This window comes from Mercurialis annua, linkage group LG8, assembly GCF_937616625.2.
Source record: "Mercurialis annua linkage group LG8, ddMerAnnu1.2, whole genome shotgun sequence".
Classification (NCBI taxonomy): domain Eukaryota; kingdom Viridiplantae; phylum Streptophyta; class Magnoliopsida; order Malpighiales; family Euphorbiaceae; genus Mercurialis; species Mercurialis annua.
The window spans coordinates 9,024,311-9,039,284 of NC_065577.1; the positions used below are offsets into that span (position 1 = coordinate 9,024,311).

The window sequence follows — 14,974 nt, forward strand, 5'->3', positions numbered from 1 at the left end:
TCTTGGGAAACCCAAAAAAGAGTGCAATTTGATCAAACTTTATCAGAACAAAAAATTTAACCCCCAACTAGGAGCGAGCATTTGATCGATTCGGTCAAAACCCAACCAAAATCCTCCAAACCAACAACCAAACTCCCCCAAATTCAAAATCAAAACCGACCGAAAGTATTCCTTAACCAAAACTGAACCAACCATTAAAAAAATCAAAACCGAACCGATTTGAAATAAATAAATTAAAAAAAATATCGAACTGATATTTATATAAATATTCTATCTTTTGTAGAATAGTTTAATTTTAAATGGAGCCAAACCTTGCACATCCCTAATACAATAAACAAAAAGGAAGCGCAGATTTGCCTCTATTTTGTTATAAATTAAAGGAATCGTGTACATTTATTTAAAATACAATTAATCCACAACAAGAAATCAACCAAACCTCTGTATGTTTCAATCCCGTATCTTTTGGATTCCCATAAAACGTGCATAATCCACCCACCTGTTCATAAACAGCACATCAACTTTCAAATACATTTTCTTTCAGAGGATGAAAATAAACTAATAAGAAAGTTTAGTATCTTACATCAACGATCCCAAGAAAGTGTTGCCGGTTCGAACAGCGAAGCAAATCGCACTTAGTATCACCTTATGTTCATGCAGCAAAGGTTCTAAAATTCTTTGTTCAATAACTCCAGCAAGTACTTGGTACCTGTAAAACAAGGACACCATATAAAGATACGTAAACTGCAAGTAAGTTATGCGTTTATACACGACACTGCATTCATGAACATAGTTTTTCGCTGTAGTTTTGTAGACGGCCTGCTATGAAAATAATTGAACTGATGTCTTCACTGGTACCAACTAAGCAAACTCCGCCGATTCATATGGATAAATGATTTGATAATAGAATATGCAGCTAGCCAGCTATCATTGACCATTCTAAATGATTTAGCATCATAATAATTCTATCAAGCGAATGATTTAGCATCATAATACTGTTTAGATCCTATAAATATGTGTTTTTTTCTTTTGAGAATTATAAATGTGTTATTTAATAAATTTCAGTAACAAATAAATATTATAGAATTTATCTTTCAAATTATACTTAGTTAATCTAGAAAGAGTTGTTATTTAACCCAATAATTCTGTACCACACTTTTAGAAAAGAATTATGACAAATAAACAAATAATAATTAGTTGGTACAGAAGTATCAGGTTATTTGGTATTTTTTAATCAAGTAATGCATATTTTCCTTTGATTTAGATTCAAGAATTTTGAAAGCTCTCCAAAATATCATAACATTTCCTGAGAAAAAAATTCTGCAGGTGAAAATCTGTATTACCAAAACTTTGTTTGTCTCTTTGACATGAATCAAGAACTTTAAAGATTAAAATTTAAAATATGCTAATCCTATCTTTAGCATCACTGATTAAGAAGCAGAAGAAGATTACCTTAGGTTGCTAGAAACTGCCATATAAACACCATAGCCAAAACTGGTCGATAGAATAGGCACATCCTCGGCTTCACCAGCAAAATCTTTATCGAGCATCTTTCTTGCATTGATCAATACATTTGTCATACCCACACCAACCTGCATAGTGTTTTTTCAGTTAAATGCCACAGTAGATATCAGAACTATCAAACATGTGCAAGAAAAATATTCATGTGCCTTTTTTGCATATACATATGTTATAATTGTTCAAATTTAAGTTGTTTATCAGTCATGGTCATGGCTAACTACAAACTTTGTTAAAAAATCACGCAACAAATTAAAATATATCAGCTAAATTTAACTTGAACTCGACAGTCGCATTTATATGTAGGACTAAGAACCAAATTGTTTGATCCCAAACAACGGGTACTACATCTACCAGAGAAAAATGAATTGAAACACTCGGCAAGCAAATACCTAAAATTTGTGGAATTAAGGAGGTAGATTAAATCATTTACTATCCAGAATGTTAAAAGAACCAACATGGTGAAGTACTAACTTAATGAACTGTGTTGGATTAATATCGACATATTGCTTATGCATTATACAACTAGTGCAAGGCTCCTTCCTAATAAACATTACAACTAAATAAAGTCGTCGCAAAACAATATTTGAAGTTGAAGGGATTGTGTATTGTGTTAACCTACCATAGATGCACCGGTTCCAACTGCAAATAGCTTTCCTCCATTCCGCTGAAAAACATAAGAATAAAAATTGAGTCATGAAATTTCCAAAAAATAACTACTTGAGTTCTATAAAACATCTGGCACATACCACTATTGCTCCTACTCTCTGCAAAAATGTATAAGATCTTCCAGCTAAAGCCACCTGCACGCGGAAATTCACAGGTTAGCAAAAATGCTTTAGACCATATGAATTGATAGAATCTGCACATAAAAAAAAACAATAACCTGGAAAGCATTATCAGGACAACTGTAGAAGAACTTAGAAATGGCGCCAGCGCTGACTGCAAGAGGTGGTTGAAGAGAAACGGTAGGAGCAGGAAGCCAAACAAGCATGAAGTCTGCTATTAACGCCATCACCTGATGAGACAGAAAACAATTTAGAAGGGAGATTAGCACAGAAAAAACTCTATATTAATAGATTTCTGATAAGACCTTTTTGAGGTATAAGTATTGGCTTTAAGATTAGAGCAAATGGAACACATAAAAATTAGTCATAGAGCTCATCCCTTATTAGAATTGATAGGTAAGCAACTAGTATTGTGGTATTACTTAGAGCTCTTCCTGTTTGCACCTTGAATTTTAGTTGCCAATCTCAATTATATTGCACTATACTTCTCTTATTCGCCTTTTTTTCTTTCTAATTTTTCTTCTGTAAGGATTCTGTATGTCCAATTGTATAAGCATCTATATACGAGAAACATGAGGAAAGGTACAGATGGTATTGATAGGAACCATACCACATCAGCACACACAAAGTCCAGCTCCTTGCTAAAATTTTCTCCACGTTTTTCCAACTCGGCAGCAGTCTGCAAATCGAAAAGATTCCATTAAAAAAATTACCTATGAAATTCAAATTCCTCACACATTATATTTATATTTAGAACACGTAAAGAAAAAGAAGATTCTCTCTCACCTTTTCCATATTCTAACAATCAAATTACATTGTCCGTCGACTTTGAAAATCAATCTATAATTTTGAAGGCTTATTCAAAATTAGATTAATTGAAAATAAAAGCATTGATTAACCAAATAATAAAACTAAATCACACACAAAAGCAGAGGATGTCATATCATAACGGCTTAATCGCTTTAAAAATCATAAATTTTAGCGTGTTTAGCACTTTTAACACGAACTTCCAATTTTGGCAATTTAATACATGAATTATCATTTTTTTGCATTTCCAAACACTAAACTATCTTCCGTCAATAAAATGCTGATTTGGACACCATTATGAACAATGTTCCGACGTCCACATCAGCATTTTTGACAAAAAACTGTCCGATGTTTAAAATTGCAAAAATTCAAAAGTTGGTGTCCGACATTGCCGAACTTGAAAGGCCATTTTAAAATTGCAAAACGCGCTAAAAATTCATAATTATTTAAGCAATTAAACCTATAATAAATCAGAGAAGAAAAAAATTAAAAATTGCAAACGACAAACACATTTGCATATCTAAATCAAAATAAAAATGACAAACCTTAGTGAAGATCCCAACCCCACATTCAATAGCAACCTTAGTTAAAAACAGATCATCAGCCAGCAACCGTTCTTTAAATCCACCAAACTGAAGCAACCATCGAAAAACCGCATTCTTCTCGAGATCAAAGTACCTTTTCACAATCAATCCCGGCACTCTTCCCGCCTCAATCGCACCCGCCAAGTCCTTCGGCAAGCTCTCCAATGACTTCCCTCCCTATATAAAATATAAAAATACATCAAATCAAATTCCAAATTTCCTAAATAAAGTTAAACAAGAATAAAAATTAACCGAAATATAACCACTGCATTCTGCTAGATCGTGGGTTCAATTCCTTCCATAAACGCGCCTTTCGGATATTAAAGGAAAGAGAATAAAAATTAAGTTTAAGTATATACCTCTGCCAACGCCAAAAATGCTTCTGTCCTATTGCGTGACTCAGCATCACTGTCATCGTTATTTTTTCCATCTCCTCCTCCGCCGCCGCCGCCGCTACTTCCACCAGCATTGCCGCCTGTCCCGCCGCCGTCAGCGGAGGAGAAGACGAGTGTGGAGTGGAATCGGTTGTGATTGGTAGTGGAGTAAGTGAGAGAGGGATTAGTTGAGAGTTTAGAGAAAGTGGTGGTGATTCGGGGAGTGATGGTGGTTCTATGGTAGTGGTGGTGGTTTGATGAGTTGAGTGACACGGCGGCGCGTGTGGAGAGGTTGGAGAAGGTGGACATTGCCATCTAGAGAGAGCTGTGGGAGTTAGTGAAGGGTCGGTTTATTTGTTGTTTGGTGGGGGAAAACATGTGGCGCCAGGGACTTTAAAATGGAAACCAAAAGGTACTCGCATTTGTTTTCACGCGCTTATGGACATTCTTTAAGCATAAAATGTAGGGATTATTTGCGAAATATCTTTTTGTCCCAAAATATTTATATACCATTTTTGTCTATCTTTCCCAGATATTCTATGCTATCTATTTTTTATAATTTATTTACAAAAGTACTAATAATATATAGTAACTTTATATCTCCTTTTAAGTTAAACTTTTATATAGCCACTTTTTTCCTCTCCTTCTTGTAAAAGTTCTTTCTTCTTTTCTTCTTCTTTTTCTTTTGATTTTCAGTTTGTCTCTTTCGGTTGCTTTTCCGTTCGTTTTTTCCGTTTGCTTTTCCGTTTGCGCTTCCGTTCGTATACTTCTGATAGATTTCTCGTTGTTTCTAGTCGTTTTTCATTCGTCGTCTTCATTCGCGCTAGTCCGTTCGTCTCTTCCGTTTGCGCTATGGGATTCTCGACATCGTTTTTAGATTTGTGTAATTTTTGAGGTTTTTTTTATGATTTAAGCATTTTGTAAATAAATTATTGTAGATTTATAATTTTTTATTTATAAAATTGTTCTACTATTCATATAATTATTTTGTCGTCTGTTATTCATAAACTTGTTTATTGCTACTGATTTTGTAAAGAACAAACTGATTTATGGTGTATTTGTAGTGATTTTATAATATATTTACGTTATAATGTATTTTTGGTGTATTTATGGTGTATTTTTGGTGTTTTCAGGATATTTATAATTTTAGATGTATTTCTTCCGTTTTTTTAGTATATCTATTGTGCATTTGCAGTGTTTATGGTGTATTTGCAGTGTTTACTGTGTATTTGCAGTATTTTTGTAGTATAGACCATAAAAACACTACAAAAATATCATAAATACATATATATATATACACTATTCTTACACTATAAAAACACCATAAAAACTACATATACATTATTGCTACACTATAAAAATACGATAAAAAAATTCTAGGAAAAAAAATCTATAAACAAGAGAATAAATTATTAAAAACTGAAGTGCAATCGGTCGGTTCGGTCGGTTCAATTGCCGAACTGAAAAAATCAAAATCGAAATTGGGTGAAAACCTAAAACCAAAAAAAGGTATTTGTAAAATTAAAAAAAAGGTACTTTTCATAAACAAAAAAAGTCAGAAAAAAGTCAAAAACTGACATGTAAAAGTGTAAATAAGTTACCGAAACATGTATTTTAGGAAATTACCACTAAAATGTATTGTTAGCGATTTACATTTAATTTTTTAATTATATTTAAACATATTTATCTTTTTCTAAGATAAACATATTTATGTTAATCATTACATTATACTACTTTCGTTTTATTTTAAAAGTTGTGAGAGATTTTAGAACATGTCTGTCGTATGACCTAGCCAAAAAAATTGAACCTCCTTTTCTAGCTCATTCCATTTGTCATTTTAGAATGTTTTATTTTTAAAATATTTTTATATTAAACTTTTCTTTTTATTATTGTTTTAGTCATCTCAAAAAAATATTTATGAAAACTTCCACTATCGTGAGATAAAATATAAAAAATATAAAAATAATTAATATTTTTTTGATATTTATATAATAAAAATGAGACTATTAAAATGAATAAAAAAATATTTATTATATAAATATTTACAACTATGTGAATTTTTTCTAAATGGTATTCTTTCATGACAAAAAAATCAATAAATTTAACTTTTGACTGAAATTTATAAATTAAAGTATTAAGAGTTAAAACTAAATTAATATTTAATTACAAATATTAATCTATCTATTTTAATAAAAAAAGATTATTTAGAATGATTTATGTGCTTTTTGGATGTTTGTAAGAGCGCTTATGTAAGGAATTGAGTCTAACAACTTTTGCGAAAAGTTATCCGACATTTATACAATCTGAATTATAACTTGTTAGGATAAAAATATTTATTAGAGTTAAAAAAAAATTAAAAAAGTTTTAAATTTTGTTGTATGAATGATAATTTTTAAGATGAATTTATAATGGTGGATAATATTTTTTTTAAGGATCAAATATATATCTAGTCTAAATAGTATTTTTTGAACAATATAATTCTTATTTTTGTAGAACAATATAATTCTTGTTTTTTAGAACAATATAATTCTTGTTATAATTGTGGTAGTGTAGTGACTCCGGGCCAACAGAGGTCTAAGAGAAAAAGCGCGTGACCATGAGATTGCAAAAATTAATGATACTGGAGGAAAGTGAATTCCACGCACCCAAAAATGGTAGACTCAAATTCTCGTTGACCAATGATGATTCTATCAAAAATCGGCTGATAATCACCGACCACCCGTGGCTTTCGAGCTGTTCTTTTTACTGACCTTTTTAAGGGCGGTTTGGTTCAACATTAAAAATTAAAACCGAAAATGAGAATGAGAAAAAATTGAAATAAAAAGGCAAAAAGGCTCAAAAACTACCCACCTTTCAATTTTTTTTCAATAGCACCCTGACCTTGTAAAATGTTCAATGGCACTCTATTTTGTGTTTTTACATTTCAATAGCACCCTAAAGTATCAAATTAAACTCTTTTCACTTGGATAATATTCAGAAAATATCCTTCAAATTTATCAAATATTTTAAATATTACTTAATGTTATAAAAGACCATCTTTTACCTAAACTAAAAAAATAAAAATAAATTATTTCATATAAATTAAATAAATAAAATACTTTCGACCCCGTTTTTCCGGAATCACGTCGGACCCGTTGTCGGGAATCGTCTTCCATGGAAGACGACTTCTTCGTCTTCCATGGAAGACGAGCTGATTTGCTCGCCTTCCATGGAAGGCGAGCAGATCAGCTCGCTTCCCATGGAAGGCGAGCATGTCTTCCTCAGGAAGACAAGTCTGCTCGTCTTCCCCATGGAGGACGAGCAGCAGCTCGTCTTCCATGGGGAAGACAAGTAGCTCGTCCTCCCATGGAGGACGAGCGGCGGTGGGTGGTGGCATGGTCGGGAAAGAGGACGGGTCGAGCGGCTGGGTCGGATATGTTTAGTTTTTTTTAATTAGTGGAGAAGAGGGTATGTTTGAATATTTTTTAAGTTAAAGGACTTCTTTAAATTTGACCATACAACAAAAAGTATAATATAGCCCCTAATTTTAGTTTTTTTAAATACTTTCATCCTTATAATAATGAAATTGTTTAATTTTTTTAATTTAGGGTGCTATTGAAACGTAAAAATACGAAATAGGGTGCTATTGAACATTTTGCAAGGTCAGGGTGCTATTGAAAAAAAAATAAAAGGTGAGTAGTTTTTGAACCTTTTTGCCAAATAAAAATAATTGTATTTATATATTGTTTGATCCAATAAATTAGTGGAAATGGATAAAAGTGTGTTTTTTAACTATTATTTATTATTTTTAATAAAAAATATTTTTTAAAAATATTTTTTAAAAATATTTTTTTAAATTTTTTTTTAAATTTTTTCTTTTAAAAGAATATTTTATTTTTGTAAAAAAATAATTTTAACTTTTCCAAATAAAATATTTTTTATTTTTTCAAAAAAAAATAAATTTTAGTTTTTTAAAAAATAATTTTATTTTATCAGAAAAATAAATATTTAAAAAAAATTAATAAGTTTATATTATTATTTAGGTTAATTACCAAAAAATACCAAACATATACGTCTTGTATCAGTTATAGCTAAATCTTTAAAGATCACCAGATTTAACCAAACCTTATATGTTCTGTTTTTTTAGCCATTCTTGAGTCAACCCGATTTTTTGACATCTTGTCGTCCACGTCATTGCGAACTAAACAATTGGCTGACATGACAACTAATATATTCAAATTAGATTTGACTATAACTGACACACAATGCATAGTTTTGGTATTTTAAGGTGAATAACCCTAATTTTAAAATCAAACAGATTTTTAAATTCAATAATTAATTAATCTCATTTTTCTAATAAACTTAATTAATTCTAATAAATTTAATTGATTCTAATAAATTTGTTTTATAATATTTAATAGATATATAATAAATTTAAATTCTATGAAAAATAAAAAAAATGTCATATTCATCTTAATATTTATATTTTCAAAATTCCAATCGTCAGTCTGTCGACACCGCTGCCGTTTGAGACCGTCTTCCGACGAACAACCTGAGAGTAATATACACAACAAACATACGACAATATTCATAATTCGACCACACACACATAAACGGGAAAAGAATCACTCAATAGACTGTTTATTTAAAGAACTGGTGTAATTTTTTTCTCATTTCTTTTTCTCTATAAAGTGAAGCTCATGGTGGAGTAATCAATATATACCATGATGTTTATAAAACATAGATGCATATGTCATTTTACTCTGCATAGCCAACAACTTATCTTAATTTACACATAATCACATTTTTATGAGCTAAACTCAACACTTATCTGTCGTAATAAGATCTCAACAACATCAAAAATAATAAATCAAGCTCAGAATCATCATGAACATTAAATACATTCACCAAACTTAATTCAATATTAATTTCTAAGTAATACATTAATTCACTTTTTTAATCAAAAATGCAAAAAATTAAAATTACGCTTGAATTTTAATTAAATTAATTACATATTCATTAAAATATATTCTAAAACAAATTTATTTTAGTATTAAATAAAAAATATTAATTATTTTTAAATATATACAAATTTTATAAATGATATAATTAATTAATTTATTATTGTATTTAAAAACTGGTTTGATTTTAAAATTAAGTTTATTCACCTAAAAATACCAAATTTATTTCTCTTGTGTGAGTTATAGCCAAACCTAATTTAAATATGTCAGTTATCATGTCAGTCAATTGCTTAATTGGCAGTGACGTGGACAGCATGGAGTAAAAAAAACCGGTTCGATTCAAAAATGGCTGAAAAAAACAGAACATATAAGATTTGTCTAGATTTGGTGATTTTTAAAAGTTTGGCTATAACTGACACAAGACGTATAAGTTTGACATTTTTTGGTGATTAAACCTATTATTTATTATTAAAGAATCAGTTAAATTTTGATTCCCATGGGAATGAAAATTCCATCCCCATGGAGATAAGGGAGAATGGGTGATTCCCTTTGAAAGGGTAATCTCATTCCATAATCTATTGATTTTAGATAAAACAAACACAAACAATGGAAATCATCCATTTTCATTCCCTTTTTTTTTTTACAAACCAAACGACCCCTATGTTTTAATTACAGTTTATAGCCAGTAAGATAGTAGTCTAAGTGGTTAAGGCGCTCTAGTGCATTTTTGAAATTTCGGTTGGAGTTTCAATTAGGGTCAGTGCTTAAGGCCGAGTTAGTAAACAAAAATTTAACTAATAACAACTAACTACTAACTACTAATATAATTAGATTCTCTTTTCGTTTAAAAAATTCCATTTATAAACTCTCTAATCATTAATTTGAAAGCCAAAAATTACTATATTGTCAGTTTTTTCTTACGCTGTTAAATATCGACAATATGGTAGATAAATTAATGATGTGTTAAATTTTTCTCAAAATGATAATTAAGTGCCACATGGGCAATAAGATGAAATAATAAAAATTTCATGTTAACTCCAATTAAATTACAAAATTTAGCGTGATTTGAAATTATAATATTAACTTTTAAATTTGACATCTTTACAATCGTTTACAACATAAAGCTTCTCCCACCAACCCCTGTAACGGCTCTCTAACATTCACCACTCCAAACTGATATTAATAAAAGGTTAATTCTATAAATAAATCACGACCTTTACACGAAGTGATATTTTAATCACGACATTTAAAATTTGCCATATAAAATCATGACCTTTTATTCTTTTTCAAATCTATCACCAAATTATTTTCCGGTGTATTTTTGCTGACTTGGCCACCGTAATCCGACGGATTTGAAAAAAATGACAGATAAAAATACACCGGAAAATATGGACATGATATATTTGAAAAAAAATGAAAGGTTATGGTTTTATATGGCAACTTCTAAAAATCGTGATTAAAATGAAATTTCGTATAAAGAACGTGATTTTGTATGGAATTAACCCTAAAATAACACATTATTTTCCTAGTTAACAACATTGTACGAGAATTAAAGGTCGAGATAGATTTACTCACGACCTTTACACGAAGTTTCATTTTAACCACGACTTTCAAAAGTTGTCATATAAAACTATGACCTTTCAATTTTTTCAAATCTATCACCAAATTATTTTTCGGTGTATTTATGCTGGCTTAGCCACCAGAATCCGACGAATTTGAAACAAAAATGAAAGATAAAAATACACCGGAAATTAAGGGCGTCGTGATAGATTTGAAAAATGAAAGGTCATAGTTTTATATAGCAACTTTTGAAAGTCGTGATTAAAATGAAATTTCATGTAAAGGTCGTGATTTTTTATGAAATTAACCCTAAAATAAACACATTACTTTCCCAGTTAGCAACATTGTGCAAGAATTAAAGGTCGAGATAGCTTAATCACGACCTTTACACGAACTTTTATTTTAATTACGACTTTTAAAAGTTGTCATATAAAACCATGACTTTTTATTTTTTTCAAATCTATCACTAAATTAATTTTCGGTGTATTTTTGCTGACTTGGCCGTCGAAATCCGATGGATATGAAAAAAATGAAAGGTAAAAGTATACCGGAAAATATGGACGTGATAGATTTGAAAAAAAAATAAAAGTTATGGTTTTATATGACAACTTTTAAAAATCGTGAGTAAAATGAAATTTTGTATAAAGGTCGTGATTTTTTTATGAAAATAAACCTAAAATAAACACATCACTTTTTCCAGTTAGCAAAATTGTACGAGAATTAAAGGTCGAGATAGCTTTTTTTATCCTAATAATGATATACTTTTTCCATTCATTCTAATCGATATAATTCTCCTTTTTGGATATTATGATTTGGTTAAGATTTCCATTTCAAATATTTTCTTAACTAAATTTTTATTATGTTCCCTCTTTGATCGATATGTTTTAAGAATATTTTAAGTGAAATGGTGAAGTATTCAAAGTAACAAAAGAACATCAAAATAAAGTTATACTTTATTTATTACACTATTTTAAATAATGTGCAAAGAGAATTTTGTCAATTAGAACGAAAAAATGTGAGTGCAACCATAGCAAGTAATATGGTTCTTATCCTTTTGAAAGGATCTTCTAGCACCTTGCCGATATTCTGGTTTAATGTAATCCGGTTTGCCATAACTATAGCAAGTGACATTCATTCTAGGAGTAGGAGCATCTTTTCTAGGAATGGAAGACCTTTCGAAGTTTGAGGCTTTGTTTTTGTTGTTCTTAAATCTTTGAGCTTGCCTCTTCTTCTTTAACTTCTAATCTATAACCTTCTTTGTCATCATTACCATATCCTTATCATCCTTATTATTATTCAAATAATCTTCATCTTCAACCTTGATCTCATTTGCGTTTGAAGATTTCAAGGCAATTTTCTTGGTCTTTTCATCCTGAAGATGCTTGGCCTCTTGAATACTCTTCATGTAAGCCATCTCATGAAGAAATAACTTTCCAATGAACTCATCAATTCCCAAGTTCCTCAAATCATGAGACTTCTTAATAGCGGTTACCTTTGGTTTCCAATCTAAAAGAGAGAATGAATGAAAATTTTTGCCATTGATTTCTCCAAGTATGTAATTTTTTCCAAGCTTCTTGAGATTTGAGGTGATGGCAAGAAACCTATTAGTGATGTTCGTAATGTTCTCATTGAGCTTATACTTGAAGACTTCATATTCACCAATAAGAAGCTCTACCTTCTTATCCTTGACTTGAACCGTACCTCATAGTAGTTCTCAAGAATCTTCTACATGTCATGAGCACTAGAGCAATGTTGAACTCTTTATTTGTCACGACCCATTTTCATGAATCGCGACCGGCGCTAGGGTATGGGTATGGTTGTACCAAAACCCGTAGCTAGCCTTGCGGATAACCAATTATAACATTTAAAACAATGTACCTGCATAAAACCACATGCTCGGGGCAACCGAGACTTCAGCCTAGTCTAGCAGTACGTAAAGCAATATATATATTTAAAGTACGCTTATCTCAGAATAATCTCCAACAGTATGGCAATATAATATAAATACCATAAACACTGTAATCATGCCAAAAGCGATAAAGTAATAGTTGGACCAATCCAACAAACAATAGCCAAAACTATAAACGTAAGACTAAGACAAGAATAATATGAAACTACTACTGCGATCTAATAGTTTAAAATAGTTCGACTCTTTTATTCTGAAAATAAAATAAAAACCTCCGAGAATGAAGAGATGGAGATCGACCAAACGCTCAAATCATATGTAATACCCCAAAATATTTTAAGGTAATTAAGTCGTGCCACGTGTCGAGATTTCCGATAAATTAAATTAAGGAGAATTTAATTTGATTATATCGGAAATTTAGAATAAAAATTTGATGAGTCAATTAGCGGGATTAAAGGAGTTAATATGAAAAGTTGGATGTGGAAGCATTTTGGGGCTAAATTGTAAATTTTGAAAAGTTTAGGGGCTAAAGTGCAAATTAGCCAATTAAGCCCGAAAATAGAAATTCGAGGATTTTCGATGGAAATATGTATTTTTGAGTTAGTATTATTTATTCGGATATAAATAATACGTATTTGAATTAATGGAAAGATTAATTAATTTAGATTTGGATTAAATTGCAAGCTTTGAAAAGTTTCAAGGACCAAAGCGCAAATTAACCAGTATATATATGAATTGAGAGGGAGAAGGATCCATATGCTCTTCTCCTCTTCCTCAGTTCATTTTCTTACTCTCGTTTCGTTTCCGATCGGTTCGTCGCGCGGTTTTCGTTTCTCGTCCATTTTCGACGTTTAATAGCTCGAATTGATCGTATTCTCGAGGCGAATCACGGTAAGCTTGACGTTTTACCGTTTCGTTGATTATATTTTAAGTTATATCGATTCAAAGTTTTAGGCCACGAAACGATTTTATCGTTTTATCGAGTATAGGATTGATATATAGCGTTTTGAGCTTAGAATACGCGTTTTGGCTGAGTTTGGAGCGTTTTTACGTATATAGCAGGTCGGAAACCCCGGAAATCGATTCCGGGGGATCGTGCACGACAGTACACGATCGTATACTGTGGTACACGAACGTGTACTTGTGGTACACGAACGTGTACTAAGGTACACGAACGTGTACCATCATATGGTACACGAACGTGTACCAAGGTACACGAACGTGTACCTCCCTGCACGAGCGTGCACCCTTCGATTCTCGCACCCTGAGTCTTCGTACTTCGATTGAATTAATTACGCGTATTGAATCGGAAATCGAATAGTAGTTAACCTAATGAGGTTATAAGAAGATTGAATTGGAAGTAATTTGCGATCCGTAAACGAGTTTGATATCGTTTAATGGGATATGCGTGAGAAGCACGACGATTAATAAGAGTTCAATGTGTCAAGTCTCGAGTCTAGAGTCAATCTTAGAATAGGATTCTGATGTGAGTCAAATGTTTTGAAATTGTTTTAGATCCAGCGAGGCAAGAAGGAGCTGGACCAGGAGCTCGGGAAGCTTGACGTTTCTAAAGCCCTGACGTATTTTTGGATAAGCGTTTTCTGTGAGTTTATACGATTTGCTTTTAAAGTATTTATTTAAGCAATTATTTTATATTGCTTTATATTTGAATTGCATGTTTTATATGCGAATTCTTTTTATGAATTACATATGGTTGATTTGAAACCAGTATTGATCCGATGGAACGTGCTACCTATTGGGCGACAATAGGACTGTGTGATCACCATTTTTGATATGCCTCAGCTGGGAGCTGATGATGAACATGAAATTTACGATTGGGTTATGATTTCGATACGAGAGTGAACTCGGCTACGGTGTAGCCTGGAAGTCCCCGTATCTAGTGGCTGGGCCACCAGCGAGTTGGACTCGCAATTGATATTTATGATTGGGTTGATCGATTGATTACTAGTATGTTTGAGGATTAAGGTTTCATTCGGGTCCTGTACTTGGCTGCATACGATTAAGTATCGTTTATGATTTTATTTGAATACTTATTAGTAAATGTATGAACTCACTCAGTATATCCCAATATACTGACCCCTCACAGATTTCCTTTCAGGATAAAGACGCTTTGAAGCAACGGACTTCTATCCTACTCCAGAAGTCTGTATTTTTGAGTATGTAAAGAAACAGTACTTTACTCTTAGAGCTGCAGTAGATAAGTGTTTTATAAGTCAGCTTGTATGTGTAGCTTTCTGTAAATATAACTTTACCGTTTTAAAGTCTTAAACGTTTTACGCTTGCTGCGTTATATATATTGTGACTGCCAGAGGATATGTGTGCCTGGCATGTGTGCTTCTGCATGACACGTGTTTATTTATGTCATGCATGACGTTTATGTTTTGCGAAAAATTATTTTACGTTTTTAGGCTTGCTACGGGTTTTGGAGCAACCACTCCCATTCCCTAGCGCCGGTCTCGGCTCTGAGATTGGGTCGTGA

At 31.5% G+C, this 14,974-nt stretch overlaps 1 protein-coding gene across 1 annotated transcript; it reads right to left on the reverse strand.

Annotated features, from left to right (window-relative positions):
- Positions 1 to 233: 233 nt before the first annotated feature.
- LOC126661046 (protein RETICULATA-RELATED 4, chloroplastic-like) lies at positions 234 to 4,486 on the reverse strand. Its single transcript, XM_050354798.2, has 9 exons — positions 4,054 to 4,486; positions 3,656 to 3,871; positions 2,914 to 2,982; positions 2,402 to 2,533; positions 2,265 to 2,318; positions 2,138 to 2,182; positions 1,450 to 1,589; positions 581 to 706; positions 234 to 496 (listed from the first exon to the last, which is right to left on the reverse strand). Exons 1-9 carry the CDS (start codon positions 4,381 to 4,383, stop codon positions 448 to 450), a joined length of 1,161 nt encoding a protein of 386 aa, XP_050210755.1. The 5' UTR covers positions 4,384 to 4,486; the 3' UTR covers positions 234 to 447.
- Between the last annotated feature and the right edge of the window lie 10,488 nt (positions 4,487 to 14,974).

What these genes read in the sequence shown, in the direction of transcription:
- LOC126661046 (XM_050354798.2), bottom strand. Translation starts at nt 4,383, where the DNA reads ATGGCAATGTCCACCTTCTCCAACCTCTCCACACGCGCCGCCGTGTCA. An exon ending in TTGGAACCGGTGCATCTATG is followed by an intron (nt 1,590 to 2,137) that starts GTAGGTTAACAC and finishes AACACTATGCAG; the next exon opens with GTTGGTGTGGGTATGACAAA. An exon ending in ACTTTCTTGGGATCGTTGAT is followed by an intron (nt 497 to 580) that starts GTAAGATACTAA and finishes GTTTATGAACAG; the next exon opens with GTGGGTGGATTATGCACGTT.